Genomic DNA, 20,033 nt, shown 5'->3' with positions numbered 1-20,033 from the left:
AGCATATCATCCTTGGACAACACATCACAAAGCACCAAGGAACTGTTTAAAAAACTATGCACAGGTGCAGCATAAGCTGACCTCACTCCTGTATGACTATGCATGAACTGTATTATCCAATGAAAGTTATTATGTAAATAAACACACTCACAAATTAAAAAGCAGAGGAACTCAGTGGGATTCTCTGGATCTTGCCTCCAAAGAGCGTGCTAAGTCTCCCCCTCTGCAGAGCTCAAAATAATAATTGCTTGTCTGTATTATTTCTTATGATAACCTCAGTCTCCTCTCTAAAGGCTTCAACCTAGACCAGCATGAATTAGAGTTACTCTCCAACAGACTCACAAGTCTATCTGATATTCTTGTCACCTCCAGATCATTCCTCACAAACTCCTACACCATTTCTCTTCCTGTCAGTACTATGATAGTACAACTTAACGCCTGCTCTTAAGGTTTAAGCCTTACTACCTTTCCACTTGGTCTCCTGGACACACATTATATCCAACTTTCTCTGCATGTGGACCAACTTTCTCCCTTTTCCTGTAATAGTCCCAATATTCAAAGTCCATTCCTCTTCTCTCTCTGCTTCCGAACACGCCTTCCTCCTCTCCTTCTTTGACATACAGTGGCCGAGTTTCCATTGGTTCCCTGTATATCATCAGTACCAATGGCGGTTGTTGTTCGCTCGGGCCTCAACCGATCCGGTATGATCTGGTTATTTGGCATGATTCGCATTTATGGTTTTGGCAAAAGTTTTACACCAGGTGCCCTTCCTGACGCAACCCCCTGTATTTATCCAGGGAGACACTGACCCGTGCTCCCCTGAGGCTGGTTCAGGGAGACACCGACCCTGCCCTGAGGCTACATTGAAATTTTACAGCACAATATGTGTTTTGAAAATAAAAATAAATAAATAAAATAATAATTATGTATCTGCCATGACAAACCACTGTGGCATCCATATTTTGTCAATAAATACTAAAATATTAATACGGGCTAATACATTTAATAATGGTTTCCCTACATTCAAGTATTACATTATTAATGCAAAACTTAAATCATGTAGGAAATGTTTTCATTTATCAATCTATTGTGTCACATAGTCTGATTGATCAAACCCTCTGTGAGATACGTAGCACTGAAAAGACAAACAGAAATATAAACTTTTGGCTGGCAGAATTGTGCTTACCCAGGGTAGTCGGTTGTGGATTGTAAACATGCCGTTAAATATTGTCAACAAAATGGAATATGAATACATTTACAAATCCTTTTTCATTCCCCACAAAGAGGTTGAGTGACAAAAAAAAATGATGAGACTTCTATATTGCACTGAGTTGGATAAACGGACATGTGTTGTGAATGTGTTCATCCTTATTCTGTATTTAAAAGCCAGTTCCAAGTCCACCAGGCTCTCACACCTCAGCAGCCTTCGCCTGTCTCCTCTCACGACCCGTCCGCGACACCCATAATTCTCCGCGCCAGGACAAGATGGAAGAAAATAGTAACCGCCGGAGAACAATGTTTTGGCAATAAAACCCCTAAGCGGCGGATACGGAGAATATATTGGCACATTTTGAACCAACGGCGATCATGTGTAGGTTAGTACAAACCAAAATTTACTCTTTCTACGCTAATTTTAAGCCTTATCGAAAAGCCATTTTTCCAATCTTGGCGCAAACCAAAACGAGATGCACCGAAAGCCAGCATCATTGTTTCTGTTGCATGGGCCGTAATGCGGGTTTTCAGTTCGGGGCACTCGATTAGCAGCTAACTGGCTAGCTCGTGGCAGCTTGATTGTTGTAAACACAAAAACCTCGACGCTCGCATTTTGTACAGTCCCAGTACTGCATTTAAATCAACCTGTAACCAAATCGTCGACTAATGATTTCATAGTAAACGATAAGGGTAAGCATTATCTATTTGTCATGCAAAGGTAGCTTTCAATATCTAGAGTGCGACAGTTGCTGGCAGCCAGACAGATTTGATTCCATGAGCGTCATCATAGCCGGGGTATCGGAGAATGAACAATTCGTGTCGCTTAGCTGACTACACACCGAACTTATCTTTTATGTTTGTAGCGCCCCCCCCCCCCCCCCGTAAACATGTCGTTTCATTGTATTTTCGCTTTGTTTTTAAAGTTCTTCCACTGACCTGTGTAACCGTTGCAATAGAGCTGATATGTGTTAATGACAACCTGACTGATTGAGTATTAGCTACAATGATAGCATGATAGCAACGTAGGTACTAGACGATACGTTACGTATATTATAGTGGACCGACCTCAAATGAAATAATGTCAACCTGCATATCTCAGACCAAGCAAAATTTCTGTTAGGGATTATAGTTGAATGGTCGATTGTGGTTCACAGAATGAAATTAGTTAATCATTTGAATTGATAATCAATGATGCATTGATATGTCTCATTGTGGCTAGCTAGCTAACTATGCTAAGTAGCTAGCTAACTATTATGTATCACAAAAGCCCAGTCGGTTTCTGTTGCCAAATGGTCGACTGGTCAACTAAACGATACATTTTCACACCTGTCGCCTTTTCCCATGATTCTAAACATTACTATCCCACATAATCTCGCGACTATGCTTACCCCAAATCACTGAAATATCGACTCTCATTTGACCTAAAGATCGTTTGTGAACAGCCAACTAATTTGGTAGTACTAACGCGTCCAGCTTTTCATTCCTGTTGAGTAATCTTCTTTATACAGCAATCAGTGCAGGTCGCCTTGCAACAGAGTTTGAAAACAATGGAGAAATCTGCCCCAAATCACAGAAAATCCACACATTTTGATTTGGCGACTGTTCAAGGCACATTGCGTTATATAGCGCAGCAGTAGAACAATGCACGGGATTGATTCATATCAAAGCGCATTTTCTGTTACTTTAATAATTTTATGTTTTTGATAACTACTGTGTAATAGTACATTTTATATTGCTGCACATCATAGAAAAAAAAGAAACTCACTTGCAATTATTCGTTAGCAGGATTATTTGAAAATCAGTCAAATTGAAAATGTGAAATTCCCTGTTCAGTAACCATATTTGTCCCTTTGTGTAGTATGTAAATCATTCTATTGTTCCTGTATTGTTTAGAAATCAATATCAAATATCAAAATTAAGTTTGTTCTTTTTATATTGTTTGTCTTGTTAAACCTGTAACTCCAATGCTTTAACTAATTGTGTTAACTGGCAGTGAAACATCAGTTTCTGGTTAGGTCATCCCCTGTGCAGTCATGCAAAAAACAGAATATAACACTATGCTCCACTCTGAGTCAGTCTCCAAAGTCTGAGTAGGTCTGATAGTTTGACTGTGTGTAAACGGTAATCAGTAAAACACATGGCATAGTTGTTAATTATCAGAAAAGCACATGATAAAGCTCTAACAAGAAGTCTGCATATTCCTGTTCATACGTGAGCAAATGGAGAGTTGAGCACAGAGCATCATTCCCTTGTAGGAAAGGAAAAATAAAATCAATAGAAACGAGAAGGAAAAATGTAATTTAAGAAGGGATGATGCATGACTACTTTATCTTTATTTTATTGAATGTTTATGTGCTCATGCTGCACATTGTTTCCTTGTTAGTGTGAAAAAGCATGCCAGGATTTCAGTCTACCTTTTGATGTAATTGATTTGTTAAAAATATCAGGAGTTTGACAAAAAGTAATCCACAATTATCATATTTGCTGCTATTTATACATAGTCTTCCCATCATGTCATTATTTTGTAGGGTCTTAACTGTGTGTGAAAGAGATACGAGCTTAAATTACACTCTTTGCTCTACAGTTTCAGTTTCATCCCAGTGTCCAATGCATTTGACATTAATTTTCAGTGAACAACCACTCCTGCTCTGTCCCATTTTTAAATTCAATTTTTCTGTGTGGCTGATGTAGTGTATTTATTTTCTCAAAAACTACAGGTAATATCAAAGTCAGTGTATTGAAGTAGTAGTCTCTTAAGTTATTTTTCTAGATCATACCAGTATGATACTTTTGTTTCATCACTACACTAGCTGCCAGGCTCAGAGAACACACCTGCCACACCATCACACCTCTCACGTTTGTGCAGTAATGTTTTCAGCATTTGGTTGTTATAAATTGATTTATTTTATAGCTCTCAGTACCTGAACATACCAACCTTTGACTTACAAAGCTGGATAAATTAAATTCATGTTCTAGTGGGCAGCCAGGAAAAAAAAAATGTATATTATGCCAAAGAAAGAGCAGCCAGCCCCATCTGTGTACCTTTTACAGACTGGACAGTGATAAGATGTAAAGAAAATCCTACATTCCATCTTGTTTTCCTTAAGTCCTTTTATATATATATGACAGTTTTTTTATCTCTTTCTTTCTCCTAGGATACTCTCCTCCTACATTCCTCTTTAAATCTACCACCCTCATTCTTCCCTGCTTACAGAAAAACAACTACCATGAGTATTATTCAAGACAAATTGAGCAATGAGTTTCTGCGCAATGGTGGCATGGATCCCAACTTTGCACCAGGTATGCTTATGTTCAGCCACCTACCACCAGTCACTAGCTTTACCCGACTGGCCTCCCAGTCAGTTATGGGTGAGCTTCCCCAGGAGATGATCCTTAAGAAAGAACGGGACTCACCTCCAGACCACCAGGGCACCGCTGCTGCAAACTCCGGTGGCTTCCTGCAAAGCATGGGCATTAAACAGGAGCGTTTGAGTGAGCTGGATTATCGAATGTCACTCTATGGTGGAGGTGGAGGAGTTGCGGTTAACTGTCCTGGAGTGGGCTTGGGGAAGAGTGGTGTTGACATGCCGGACATGTCTTTTGGCAGCCACTACCAAAATCACCAAAATATGCTACTTCATGATCTCAGCCACAGTAATGTTCGTTCCGTTGGTGAACCGGTGAGTTGAAAATTGTTTTTGAATTTGGTGATAAGATGTGTTACTTTTGAACATGAATTTGTTTGCTTTGCACTTTTTTTTGGCGGGGGGGGGGGGGGGTATTGTATATTTCCTCTGATATCTTGCAATGTATTTCATGTTTTTTTGTTTGCCTTTAAGATGTCAGGACGAGCGAATAAAGAGCCAAAGGAGTCTTCTGGTAGAAGAGGTAGGAGGAACAATGGAGATGGACAGGGAGGCAAAGCCCGACGAAAACGCGGTGATCTGGGAAAGGTCGGTTACTACTTTCCCCATTTATAAGACTACTAGGTAATCTCTTTGGGGTTTGGGTGTGGAGGGCTATTAGCGCATACCTTTTAATTCATTCGTCCAAAATAATTTGAAGTGGGCTATCAAAGGGGCATAATCAGCAGGATGTTAGCATTTTGTCATACCAGTCCAAGGGCCGCCAAAATACTAGTTCTCAGTATTTTGTTATTGTAGGCCATGACGTTGGATGCTGATGGCTCCTGTCTTTCCCCCAACTCAAAACCACATATCTGTGAGCATTGTAATGCTGCCTTCCGAAGCTCATACCATTTGCGCAGACATGTGCTCATACATACAGGTGAGAGACTTTCACTGCTTTTCCCTCTTTGAAAATTTAAGCACTTTTTTTTTAAATGTAAGTATGGAAAAAAGACACTTAGATTGTGGGGGGAAAAACTTGATGAGCATTATACTTGTTTCTACCCCTCTTTATACCCACGTGCTGAAAACCAGACAGTCAACAGAGTCATGGATGATTACTAATTACTATTTTAAGAGATTTTAGTCATATTCACTGCTGGCAGTTTCTCAGTTTGTGAAGGAAAGCCCAATCATTATAAAGTCTGTCCATTATTTATGTTGAAGTATCTATGTTTTAACTGACTAAAAAGGTCTCTGCACCTTCAGGACCTCTAGTGTTTTGAAATCACAATATAAAACATGGATGCTTTATAAATTCTGAGGTGATTTGAAAAATCTTTGATGTGATAATCGAGCAAATTGTACTAATGAACTAATTGTTCATTGTTAGTGTTGCCATGTAAGCATGTAACAGACTGAGCAATAATTAATATGTGGTCGGATGGTCATACTCTTGATCGCACAGGTGAGAGGCCTTTCCGGTGCAGTCAGTGTAATATGAGTTTCATCCAGAAGTATCTGCTTCAGCGACATGAGAAGATCCACAGTGGTGAGTTAATGTGCTTAGAATGCTGGGAGCATAATTTTACTGAAAAGGCAACATATGGGTATTTCATGCTAAAAGTATGTAAACTGTATACTATAAACTGTAAATAAAACCTTAATTAGCTTTTTGTATCCATGTTTTTTTTTTTTTTTTAAACTTAACATTTGAATAACCATTTCATGAATGATTGTGATCTTCCTTAAAGGATTTGGTATATGTTCATGCTAGCCTTAAATTAATATTACTCATTCTTTTCATTTACATATCCTAAATAGCAATTTCAAGCAACTTTGTTTAAATGCCAGTAACCCTTAAACTTTAACTGCTGCTTTTTGCAGGGGAGAAGCCCTTTAGCTGTGACCAATGTAATATGCGTTTTATCCAGAAGTACCATATGGAGAGACACAAACGGACACATAGTGGCGAGAAGCCATATCGTTGTGATACATGCCAACAAGTAGGCAATCTTTCTTCATTATTCTCATTAGTTTTTTTTTTTTCAATCTATCATAAATTATTTGCATAACTTTAATTGTTCTTGTTCTAATACAATTATTTAGCTTCACCGTTTAGTTGTTTTTAAAACATTTTACGATATATGTATCTTTTTTTTTTTTTTTTCAAATTCACTTCTAATGTAACTTAACTTCTTATTAATGTATAGTCAATCTAAATCAATATATCCTTTTTTGTGTGTCCATTTGCAGTTTTTCTCGCGAACAGATCGGTTACTGAAGCACAAGCGCACTTGTGGAGAAGCCATAAAGAAAGGCCTAGACCCAAACATGCTGGAGCTCAGTGACACAGAGCTAGGCCAGGGCAGCTATTCACTCACTCAGGGAAACTCAATCACCTCCGTACGCAAGAGGGTCAAGTCCAAAAATGGTGAGGGCGGTGAGCGCAAGAGGAAAAAGAACGCCTCATTGGCAGGTATAGCAGCAGCCTCATCTGCTGGAGATATGGCTCGAGATATGGGCTTGCAGGATTACAGCATGGAGCACCCATCAGGCTCTGGCTCAACCATGCAGGGACGCACTCCAAAACTGGTCTTCAAAAAAGCTGTCCGTAAGGGCTTGGACAAGGGGCTTCTCTCCTTAGAGGATAGTACTAATGGACAAAAATTGTTGGGCCAGAAACCTAGCTCAATGGATCATGTGGAAACTTCTGGGCTTGATAACATGGGTCTACTCCAAGGAGCTGGTGGCAGCAAGCAGGCTCCCAACACCACCAGCAACTATGACGATGCAATGCAGTTTGTGAAAAAGCGACGCTTCATCCATGCAGTTAATAATGACTATGGAGCCAGCTCACTTCACATGGCCCCCCAAGGAAGTGGTGTAATACAGGGTGCCCTGGGACCTGAACCCACACTAGCCATGCTGGACTCTACACCCATGGAACTCAAACATGACAAGTCAGGCATACCAGATGAGGTACTACAAAGTCTACTAGACCATTATAGCCATAAGCCAGAGACAACACACCACCATGATGTGACTTTTGATCTGTCAGACCACCCTCACCATGTGGATCTCCAACCAGCAGCCCCTGTTACACCTGAGCTTGAGGATGATCCACCCAATGGTGGCGATAAGACAACAGTAATGAGTGAGTATTCAAAGTTCCTGCTTCAAGCCCTGGAGCGCACCAGCCACAGTGGACCCTTCCCAAGCCTTGGTCCAACAGGTCCTTTTCCTCTCCTGTCCAGCAGTTCTAGTCCTACTGGGCCTTTGTTCTCTGATAAAAATGTATACAGTACATCACCATTGGAATGTGGCTTCCCGCCCACAGTGTCCTCTCCTATGCCTATTGCTGCCCCTTCATCATCTTCTACATCAACGTCCTCCAAGTCACACTACAGCATGCTTGTAGGCTCCCCCTCCCAGGCAGGTTACCACCTCAGCCTGGAATCTACCAGCCACCAGCAGCTCACCCCATCTCAGGAGCTGACTGAGCAGTTGGAGAAGCAGCACTCCCCAGGAACCTTCAGCCTACCTTCCCAGGATCTGACAGGTACGGCAGAAGGCCCAAAAGTGCAACAGCCCAAAGCTGGAGGGAGCACTGCGCCCACCAATGGTTCCACCTACCCAGACCTGTCCCCATTGAACCCCCCGAAAGAATCAACATACCAGATTGAGAACTTTGCCCAAGCTTTTGGCTCCCAATTTAAGTCAGGACGCCGGACCCCTCTGAGTTATAGTGGTGATGCCGGGGCAGATGTTGACCACAGAATAAGGACTCCAGTGTCAGAATTCTCAGGGTATACCAGTATGTTAGCCGATGTCAGTGAGCCAGTGAGTACAGGATCAAAAACCCCAACAAGCCAAAGTTTCAGATAAAGGTCAGTAGAGGTGAACTCAATTGGGGACTGATCTGTTACTGTCCACATAGTCCCAATATCCCTATATCCACACCCAATTTGATTCTTGTAGCAAAGTGTTTTTTTTTTTTTTTTCTTTGTTTTATTGTTTTTAGTTGTTTGTTTTAAAACACTGCCATTAAATGATAATGCAAGCATGACCAGGGAGGGTCTTCCAGGGCCTCAAATGCAATTTGAAAATTACAAACCTCATTTTTAACATGTATTTAGTCACTTAAATTTTGTTCAAAAGTAGTGATTTTGATAAGAATATAAAACGTAGAATTAAATGTGATTTAAAACATTTAAAAGGTAGTGATAAATGTTTGATTTTTTTTATATCTGAACCCGTGTGTTCTCGCAATCATACCATTGTAACAATAATGTTGATCATTTCAATAATGCCTGTGGCAGGGAAAGACCCAGAATTCAAATGGCAAAAAGGTATATATTGTCTGTTACAAGAAACTTATTAACTCAGGAAATAGACAAAATTGTAATGAGACTTTGTATTATAAGATGCAATTAGCACAGTTTTTACAGTTGTACTTTGAGACTACAAATCTTAGATTTTTTTGTTCTTTTTTTTTGTCAGAAAGTATTATAACACGTGATCTTGTTTGGTCTCTACTCCGTGTAGTTTTGTTAATTATGGTACTGTTATTGTGAAGAAATCAACTCTTAAGTTACATTTGTTCACAAGATAGAATGAATTGTAGTAGAGTTGAACCCATGGCGCACGTGTATCATGCTCTGAAGTAGGGAGGATGATTTAAAATGCCTGACTGTAGTGCAGGAAGCATTTAAGATCAAAGAAGCCTGTCACACCACATATTCCTGCTTGTGCCAGCAGCTAGTAGAAGAGATAGCTTAAACAAAACCGTATCCAGCTGCAAAATGCAACTGCAACTGCATGCTGCAGTTGCATACTGTAGTCATATGGCTCTGACTCAGAATGCAATGGACACCAATCAAAGATTTTTTTTTTGATGCTGATGTGATTTCTTTTATAATAAGTTATCACTTCTGCGTCCCTCCTTGCTTTTCCTTTTTTTGTCAATGGGATCAAACAAGCACTTTTTTTAAACATATCATCATTGGAAATTACAACAACCCATTCAATTTGCATATGTGATAAGTGACTATAATTCTAATGATCAATAATATTATTTTTAGAGGAGAAAACTGTGAACTGGGGGGCGGGTGGGTGGGCTGAATTACATTTTCATGTGGTTTGACTCGGCATGGTAGGCATTTAAATGTATTGATGCTTTTTATCGAGGTTAGATTGGGAGCTTTTTTTCTATTACGGTTTTTCGGGTAATGTTGTAAAAAGATGATTTGCCATAATTTTGTTATACTATATTTTGAGAGTAGCTCTTTGTATTTAAGTGATCGAAAGATGGACTGGCATGCTGGAACCCTTGTATCTGTTATCCAGTGAGTATGTGGAATACATACCCAAACTGTTTAATTTATTCTTCATTTATCACATCAAAACCAATAACATTAGTAAGCAAACAATAACTAGATGATCAATGAAACAAAAAGTTAATATATAAAAACCTCCCCTCCTAATAATGCAGCCATGCACTCACAAGAATAAATGGCCTTCTTTGTCTTCCATGGTTAAAGCCAATTTTTCTCGGCAACCAACCAGAGTAGATATTTAATTTAGTTGATATCCTGTGAGTCGTGACACCCCCCCTCCTTTTTTCTAATGTCTTTGAGCTTCACAGCAAAAAGATTTTGAAGCTGCTCAGATCACAGGAACAAAGAATGACCAGCGACTTTGCTCCAAACACACTATGCTTTGATAGGAGACAAAAGGAGTGGTTGAGAGATGGAGAGGAAAAAAGACGATAAGATTGACCTAAATATACCTCATATCACAAAAATGTTAAAAAGCAGGGACACGTGTTTCATATATGTAGTGAAAATATTTGTAGTATAGCTTCAACTGTATAATCATTTAACACTGCCTGTTTACAGTAATAGAGCAAGTGACTCCTCAAAATGCAAATGTACAATTTCTTTCTTAAAAAAAAAAATACATCCAAGCCAAGCAGTGTTGAATTCTAGATGCCTCATAGAACATTCATTTTTTTCATTTTATACCCCTTATATTTGTTAATTTGCCATAATGTGTTTTTGATATGATCTCTAGAAGGATATTGTTTACAAAAATGTAAAAAAAAACACTAAAAATGTGTGAACTTTTTTCTTCAGTATGCATGATGAAGACATTTTTGTATGGCTTTTTTTTTCCTGACCCACCTCAATACCAAATTTTGTAGCAGAGGCCTCCCCATTCCTTTGTCTTATTTGTTCTAGACTTCCTTGTGATGATTTCCCAGGCTGTACCTGTTGTTGAGATGAGTGGATTAGAGAATCCAATAAAATTTTGTTACAAAAAAGACTGGTTTAATCTTTAACTGATTCCAGCTACCACTCAGTGCTTCTGCCTCACAGCACGAAGGACCTTGGTTTGATACCCTAGTCGAGTCGGCATGTCTCCCTGTGTATGCATGGGTTTCCTATGGGTTCTCCAGTTTCCTCTCGCAGTCCAAAAACACACAAGGCTAATTGGAACCATGAGAAAGTGAGTGGCTGTCCCTATCTGTGGTACTGTGATAAACTTGTCAGCTATCTTGTGACATAAATTTCAGCATCCTTGAATGCAGGATAAGCACTCAATAATGGGTGGACTGATTTTTGGAACTCTTAAAACATTTTTTACTAAAATGTGATGTACTCTTTATTTACAGCCTACCCAAATTTACGAATCAAATAAAAAAAATACCTGTATGGTTTTGTCACCCACTATTTATAGTATCCCTCTTATCCAGTCTATTTTTGATGCTTAGCTTAAACAGCTCAATTCACCTCATTTGTCACTCACAAACTGATGGCTCTCAAAACAAATGTGAATGCAAGTAGATAGAGCAATCATTCATGTATCATAGCACAGCTATTTAAAGTTTTTTTTGGTTTTATGAAATACTGTAAAATAAAAGAGTAGAAATTAACTTCTACTGATGTGATAAGTGTCCTTTAACAGAAGGAACTGAATAGACATTTGGTTTATGTTTGTTATTTTCACAACTTTTTTTGTCTTTGGCTGAAGGAATGGAATTATATGGAATGCATTATTCAAATAATCCCTGTGGCTTGGTGAAAACAATGTACAAAAACATAAATGGGCTTTTCGAGTTTTTACGGTGAAGCTGAAAATGTTGGACATAGACTGTACGCTCCCCCCCTCCCACATGTGGGTTGAAGGACTGATATGGACTTATTAAGAAATCCAGAAGTCTGATCATGATGCATCTTTTTGATTGTGGGAAAGCATTTGCAAATTTATTGTTGGACTTATTAAATATTGTCACAAACTAGTCACTGGACTGTTTAAAAATATCTGGTAATTTTTAGCTTGTACCATGAACTTTCTTATAAAAAAAGTAATAATTGAAGGCTAATTTTATATTTGCTTTCAATGTTGTAAAATGCTTCATAATATGTCCACAGTAAATGGTATGTGTCCAAGTGGACCAGATTATCAGCTACATTTTCATCCTACAGAACTACATTTAACAGAACTACGAAGACCCTGCAGCACAAGATGACAGGCACATAATATTGTATTCAATAAAATAAACCATTTAAGGATTCCAGTGCAAGGGACATTTAACAAAAAATATGGAAATAAAAAGAATATGAACAGAGCATGTTCTGATATTGGAGTTATAGCATGGGTTTAATCATAACATGAAATGTGTGCTGTAACAGCTCATAAAATGAAAAGCTGAAGTTTTACAAGTAAGTAAGTAAATGTGAATTTCTGGGATCTTTGAAAAAAGAAATGTTCAGTGATACTAAGACAGACAGAGGAAATGTTCAAATTACTAATAAAGAAAGACCAAAAGGATTTAGTAAGGCTGGTTTCACATTGTTTGGTGGAGTGACATAAGTGCCTAAATTTACAGAAATACATCACAATACTCTTCTCCTTTTCCATTCACCTTTTTGCTTCAAGGGTCCCGACAGTGAATCAACCTCCTCAAACTAAATCCTATTCTCTGTATCCTCTCACACATCCAGCACAATACTAATTACCTGTACTTTTTTTTTACAATTTCTTCAGCCATTACACAAAATATAGGTATGCTTCTGCCCACATAAATATCAGCATATTAGAAGGTTGTTTCTGATTAGGGTAAATGTCACAATCTCCTAAATGTTTATATTTTTTTCAATAATCAAACTGTTGTCTGTCATCATGAACGTAGTTAGGGTTCGTCTGCCCTTTAGCATATGGGTTGATCTGCATCTTATTCCAAGGATATGCATTGGTCTGTGGCCGTGTCTGAGTAGGAGGATCGCTCAGCTGTCGAATTTGAGTGTATGGATTGCCATTCATTTCATCTAAATTCCTGAGGAACCGCTGCAAAGAAAGAAAAACTTTTAGTTGCCATGATAAGATATATCGAAACTGATCCAGGTGTGGGCAAAGAGTGACTGGAATTAGGTACAGTTAAACTTAAAGCTATCCCCTTTATTTCATGCCTTTGCATCATTCTTTCTGTCCTTGATTGGTTGCATTGCTGAAGCTGAGATTGTTTAAATAAAAATCGAGCAGTGCAGAACAATCCTGGTCTTAATTTGGGGTATTTGAAGGAAATGAAAGAAGGAAAATTAAAAGTGTCAGGTTTGAACCTGGCTTGTCTCATAGATACCACAGACTGGGGGGTGGGAAGTTAGAATGTCATTAACCTTTAATCCATACACAAATCCCTCAGCTTTTCTCCCCATCATTAAAAAAGAAAACAGGCATTCTCACCATATTCCTCTCCATAGTGGCCAGGTTTTGCTGACTGTTGCTTGGAATCATCTCTAGGTTGGTCCTGCTGTCCCAGACACTTGGGCTGATTGCCCGTGGGAGTCGAAGTACCTCATCATTGGCGAAAGGCACAACATTTTTGGTTGGATTACAAGTAACTGGGGGTCCCTGGTTGTTGTGGAGGCTGCTTTTTCTCACTGGTGTCTTGATTGGAGGGGGACTCACATATAACTTCTCATCTGTATATTTGCTCCTCTTTGAGCTTGCTTTTGATGATCTGACAAAGTAAAAATTAAAAAGATATACATATATTTTTTATTTATTTATTCCTGTCCCAATAGTCTGAATACATTGTTGCATTGTATTCTGTGTTATGTATTGGTTATTTACATGATGGAATGAATAATATCTGGAATGAAATATTCACCTGTGTGATACTATTGGTAAAAGGATGAGTGCAATGAGCAGCAGTCCCCCAAGCAAGGAGCCTATGATTGTCAAGATGAGGTGCCATGCTAAAAGAAACAAGATTAATAACTATGAATTGACCTGCTTGCTAACAGATCTAATCAAAGTGTTCAGATTAACAAGTGACAGAATTCTCAAGAAGAGCAAGTTCACACATTAAATAAATTTAATGACATGGAAAATTGTCGGAAAAAATTCTGTCTGTATTTTGGTGGGGATACCATTTAGTTACACCTAACATCAGCCAAAAATCATGCACGATATCATGCATTATATCCATATGCATACATATAAAGGGGTATTGTGATGAAACAGGTCTGCTAGATTTCATTCTTGTAAGGAGCAAAATGTCTTAAGAATACAAAATAGGCAAGTCCAGTTGTTATGTAAAGATATATCAATGACTGCTATGATCTGCATTACTGAGAAGCCTCACAGACTTAAGCTTAAAACATATAAGGGGCATAATTGTAGGAAAGTCAAATGAAAAAGGAGTGGTTGAGTTACAGTCAAAGGTAATAGAACTCTATTGTTAACTTGATACCAAGCTGTATTTAGAAAAAAAAGGAGGTAGACCATTATATCACAGGTGGGACATGGTACCAATGTTGTTCTTGATGTGTGACCCAAAGTGATATCTAACTCAGCGGTGACCACCACAGGGAAAAGTAACTGCGGTAACAACTAACTGAATCAAAACGTCACCTATGTAACAACCTTTTTCTGTCCAACTTGAGGGCCTTGAACAATTTATTGACAACACTATTGCTAAGAAGTGCTTCTCTATATGCAAAAAATGTAAAACCTGCAAGACTTAAAAGAATAATACTTTTTTACTTTTCTGCAGTAATTCACCAATAGTTTTGACATGATTATTACTCAACCAGAAACCCAAATGATTGATAATTTCCTTTAAAGCGCATTAAGGAATAATTACATAAACTTTCGAACTTATGAAACTTTAACACAGATCTCTGAAATAAAGAGGGTGGAAATCCCTTGTGAAACTATCAGTTACTTCCATCGGCGGTCGCCACAGCGAATCAACCTCCACCATCAAGCCCTATTGTGTGTATCCTCTTTTGTCACACCAAGCTATTTCATTCCCTCAGTCACCACATCCATAAATCTTCTCTTTAATCTTGCTTTAGACCTCCTGCCTGGCAATTTTAACCTTGGCATCCTCCCACCAAAATATTCATTATCCATCCTCTGCACATGACCAAACCATCTCAGACTGCCTCTGACCTTCTCTCCTAAACATCTAACAAGTGCTCTCTCTGATGGACTCATTTCATTGCTGGACTCACCACCATAATGTAAGCCAATGGTCCCCAACTGGTACCGCTCCCTGTTTCATTTGATACCGGTCCACAAAGAGCATCTTTCCTGGTACAAATGATCTTTTTTTCATTAGACCTTCCATATCTTATTTTGAAAAACAACAGTTTCCGCCTTCACTTTATTGCCGCACTAAAGATAAAGTGTAATTGTTGTATTCAGATTAAATACTGTGAACCGACAAAAGTTTTTATTGTTTGAACCCCCGCACCCATAACCGTACTGCGGAAAAAAATTCATGCATTAAACTGGCCCCTGGTACAAAAAAGGTTTGGGAACACTGTTGTACCATTCCTGTTGCACCATTCCTTCCATTGTGGCTGATAATCTTTTATCACATATTACCTCTGATGCTTTTCTCCACCCATTCCAAACTGCTTGAATGCATTTCTTCACCTCTTTTCTTTTTTGAGGTTCTCTTTGGGAGTGACCAGGATGGATAGGATTAGGAATGAGTCTATCAGAGGAACAGCACATTTTCAATGTTTTTGAGAGAAGCCAGAGAAGCCATACTGAGATGGTTCGGTCATGTATAAAGGAGGGATATAATGAGTATATTGGTAGACGGATGCTGGAATCGGAGCTGCCAGGCAAGGGGTCTCGAGGAAGACCAAAGAGAGGATTTATGGCCGTAGTAAGAGATGATATGAAGGTAGTTGATGTGAGTGAAGAGGATACCAAGGAGAAACACAACACTGAGGAGAAATACATAATAGAAGGTTGATTCGCTGTGGTGAACCCTGAAGGGAACCCTGAAGCTTTAAATAATAATGAGATGAAAAAAACAATTTTACAAAACAAAAATGTGTCAAAACTAATAGAACACTTCAGCTTAATGTGTGATGTGTAGCTTTTTATGATAATAATGAAGCTATAATTGCTAATTTTATTAATCATTTTAGTCTTCTCTACCACCTTCCAGACTTCAGACATGCAAAGACACACACGCACCTCCATTTTCACACACATACACAGATGTAGAGGATTACTGCATTGGTGTAAATCAGAGAATGTTTTTCTTGAATAACCTTGTCGTTTTAGCAAAATAGTAGTTCATTTTTCTTTTTTTATTCTTGAAATCTCGTAACATTAAATTTATTTTTGAGTATTTCAAGAACATATTTACATCTACGTGCGACAGTATGTATATGATACTCATATCTTCAGATACTCATCTGCACACACTGCAGACAGCAAAGTAAGAATGTCATTGTTCAGGGAAACACTTTTCCCGACTGTACACATCACAATACTTTGAATCTGGAATACTCACATTCTTCACAGTTGAGACCTGAACGTCCGAATGGACAGCTGATAGAGCAGAGTTGACATTTAGTCAAGAAGACAAGTCTTCAAAGTACTCTTTCATTTCTCTGTTGTTTGTGTTTATTTCATGGATGTATTTGGAAAATTAGGTACTTACTTGACACATTTGCGGTTTTTCACTGCCTTTGTACCACTGGGACAAGCTGCAAAAGAAGGAATATATTAGATTTCTTATTCTTATTCTTATTCTTATTCTTATTCTTATTCTTATTCTTATTCTTATTCTTATTCTTATTCTTATTCTTATTCTTATTCTTATTCTTATTCTTATTCTTATTCTTATTCTTATTCTTATAATGCATGTACATTATAAAACCATTTTTCTCTTCTCTTGCACTAGTGCAATGTACACACATAGTGCAATGTACTTACCAATGCATAATCTTTCACTGTACTTTGACACAATATATTTTGTTTTACAGGTACAGCAATGAAATCCATTAACTGATACGCATGTTGTTGTTTTGCTATCACAGGGCCCCTTGTCACACAGATTTCCCCCTTAAAATCAAAGGAAAGAGATGTGAATCCATATTTCATAGGGTAGAAACACTGAGGACCTCAAATTTGACAGATAGCTTGACAAATAGACATACAGATTGATGACAGATGGATAGAAAATAAGTAGATCGATATACAGCTATTTAACAGACTTCATGTAGTGAGGATTATATATTTAGATTATTTCATTAAGATATGAATAAAGATAATGGTGTAATTCACATACCTGTGAAATTTGACTTTGCAAGAAGACAGTCATCACATTTGCTGACATTGGCCATCTTTTCTTGTAAAGATTCTGTGCTGATGTCAGACTTTATGGCAAATATGATCTCGACTGATGCAACAACTGGCCCACCTGGCTTCTGGAGGACTTTGTGATTTCTAGTGGAACTTTATGGAAAGAATTCAAACCTAATAAGTATCATATTCCAAAAAATAATTGATAACAAATGCAATATTTTCTGGATGGATAAATGATAGGCACGGGAGCAACTCACCCAAGTTTTAGCACTGTACTATTTGTGTATCCATCAGATGAGTTGAAAACGTCATTCAGCTGTTTTGTGGGAGGAAAGTTATATCTTTCTGACTGTCATAGACTGTTTCTGAAGGGATTTAATATCCCTTAAATGATCAGAATAATTACTGTCTAATTTCTCTATGGCCAACAAGTGCATTAGTTAAACATGGTCATTTGTTAAACCTACCAGATAATCGTAACCCTTACCTCAACAACAATTTTTTGTGAAGCAACTTTAAAAAGTTGCGATGTATTGTGTTCCATATCTTCCAAGTATATCAATTCAGGCACTATAAGATGTCCAGGAAAAACTCTGACTAAAATAAGAAAACATAGGAAACATAGTGTCTTTCATATGACACACAAATAGTGTACAAATTTCACAACTTAAACGCTAACTCAATAAGAACAAAATAGGCAGGGGATTGATTTATTTGGCTATTTCATATTGAGACAGAGAAGGAGTATATTTCTAAAAAACATCATTGTAACTTTGCTTTCTTTAATCTTTCTCAAGAAAATAAATATTAAGGGCCTGAAATCCTTGTTATTTGTGACCAATTGGATCCCTACAAATTATGATAGGAAAAATAGTGCATGTCAGCTGATTTATCAATAAATGGTGCTTTAGAGATTATCTCATGATAAAATTAACTCTCTTCACTATTTGGCAAATTACTTACCTCTCTCACAAATCTTAGTCTCCTGATTGTAATAATCACCGGGCAAACACAAGCACACAAAATTCTGACTGTCAAGAGCCTGACAGGTGCTTCCAGGAACACATGGAAGTTTGCTGCAAGGATCTTTATGATGAAAGAAAACAAACAAAGAGAACAAACATGCATACAGACACACACACACACACACACACACACACACACACACACACACACACACACACACACACACACAGACAAATGCAAGCACATAATTTAATGGTTTTGACAATTTCCTGAAGGGAAGCTAAATTTGCACATTTATAGATTCATACCTGCAGATGTTGTTGCAGGTGCCTGTGTGTTGGTTGTACCATCTGGGCCTGCTGGGGTTGGTGTTGTGGGTATGGAAGACGGACTGACTGGATCTACTGGAGTTGTTGGTTCTGCGGGGGTGGGGGTGGACTGACTAATGGGACCTACAAATGTTGTTGCTGGAGGTGACTGTGTTTTAGTTGTACCACCTAGGCCTGCTGGTGTTGATGTTGATGCTGCCAGTGTGGTAGAAGGACCGACTGTATCTATCTGAGTTGTTTGTTCTGCACTTATGATGGATTGGCTACTAGGACCTACAAATGTTGTTGCTGGAGGTGACTGTGTTTTGGTTGTACCACCTGGGCCTGCTGGTGTTGATGTTGATGTTGGCAGTATAGAAGAAGGACTGCCTATATCCATCTGAGTTGTTGGTTTTGCAGATGTGTTGAATGGTACTTGTCCAGATCCAGCCCCTGTTTTAATTGATTTCATAATCAATTTATCAATAATCAATCAATAATTTAGTTAGCTTATCATTCATTTGCTGAAAAACTGCTCACTTATGAGATACGATTTACATTATTAAATAAATCCCTTCTGCATGTTTTTGATTGATCCATCGAGATCAACTAATTTTGTGTGGAGAGTTGTCTGTGGTGGATGGAGTGACCACACCCTACTGATGTTGTTGGGAAAAGTGCCAGTGTGGTTGATGGATCATAGGGGTCATTGTTATGATTTGCCGGTTTTACTGGTGTAGCGAACAGGGATCTGATAGTTGCTTAGATCAAACAATTTTTTCCGCCAGTGTTGCAATAAGCACATTAAGTGCTGCCGTTTTCCTTTTTTTTTTTTAAATAGCTTACTCTGAACTCAGTTGAAAACAAATCAGAATTTTCCCCCCAAAATCTAGGCTACTTTGTATTCAAAATTTGTCAGAATAATCAGGGTGCAGGGGCATCATCACATAGGACTCACTGCCTGACTTGACTGCACCCAAGGGCATGGCAAGAGGCCATTGAGGTGCAGATTAAAACTTTAGCATTCAACACAAGCACATAAGGCCTTGGGCAAGTTGAAAAACTTATATATGATTTTTTTCTTGCACTAAAACTTCACTATCAACATAAGCTGCTAAACTGAAGGAAATGGCTCTGATATAGCCTTGAAGTTTTTTTTTTTTTAGCAAATAAAAAAAACTTAGTCTTTCCAAAGTCTACAGCAATTTTTATTAAAACAGCTTGAGACAATAATTGACAAAGGGGGAAAAAATGACAGGAGTACTGCAAAGAGATGGGGATCATACAGGTTTTTGTAGCCCATTTGACATGTTAAAATGTGCAAAGCTATGTGAAAACAGGGCATGACATGCCAATTCAAGACACCCTCATTTCATCGAGGACCATAAAGAACATCCACTGGAGACGCACTTGACTTTGCACTTTGAGTAAGGAGCTATCAGAGTGATTCCATTGTGACTAGATCTTTTCAAACACAAACTTATTCGGCCATTTTCCATTACCAGATATGACAACATATGCAAATACTGTAATGACCACTGGTATAGCCTTGTTGTCTCTTGTGCAAATAACC

The 20,033-nt window shown here is 38.3% G+C and overlaps 1 protein-coding gene across 3 annotated transcripts; it reads left to right on the top strand.

Annotated features, from left to right (window-relative positions):
• The first annotated feature begins 1,470 nt into the window (after nt 1-1,470).
• On the top strand, nt 1,471-12,248 carry LOC147215099 (zinc finger protein 281-like). 3 transcript variants are annotated; one of them, XM_086139974.1, is made up of 7 exons: nt 1,471-1,595; nt 4,427-4,892; nt 5,052-5,165; nt 5,376-5,499; nt 6,028-6,111; nt 6,447-6,565; nt 6,816-12,248. In XM_086139974.1, the coding sequence occupies exons 1-7, from the start codon at nt 1,588-1,590 to the stop codon at nt 8,445-8,447; spliced, it is 2,547 nt and encodes an 848-aa protein (XP_085996100.1). In that variant the 5' UTR covers nt 1,471-1,587; the 3' UTR covers nt 8,448-12,248. The 3 variants fall into 3 exon arrangements, with proteins under 3 accessions (XP_085996100.1, XP_085996101.1, XP_085996102.1); XM_086139975.1 differs by having other exon boundaries at nt 1,475-1,595; nt 4,368-4,892; nt 6,816-12,247; XM_086139976.1 differs by lacking the exon at nt 1,471-1,595 and having other exon boundaries at nt 4,430-4,512; nt 6,816-12,246.
• Nucleotides 12,249-20,033: the final 7,785 nt, after the last annotated feature.

This window comes from Fistularia commersonii, chromosome 32 (genome assembly GCF_037954325.1).
Source record: "Fistularia commersonii isolate RoL2024-O1a breed Wild chromosome 32, RoL_Fcom_v1.0, whole genome shotgun sequence".
In the NCBI taxonomy this organism is placed as follows: Eukaryota; Metazoa; Chordata; class Actinopteri; order Syngnathiformes; family Fistulariidae; genus Fistularia; species Fistularia commersonii.
The sequence above is the reverse complement of the archived record's forward strand: the minus strand, read 5'-3'. Positions and strand labels throughout refer to the sequence as shown.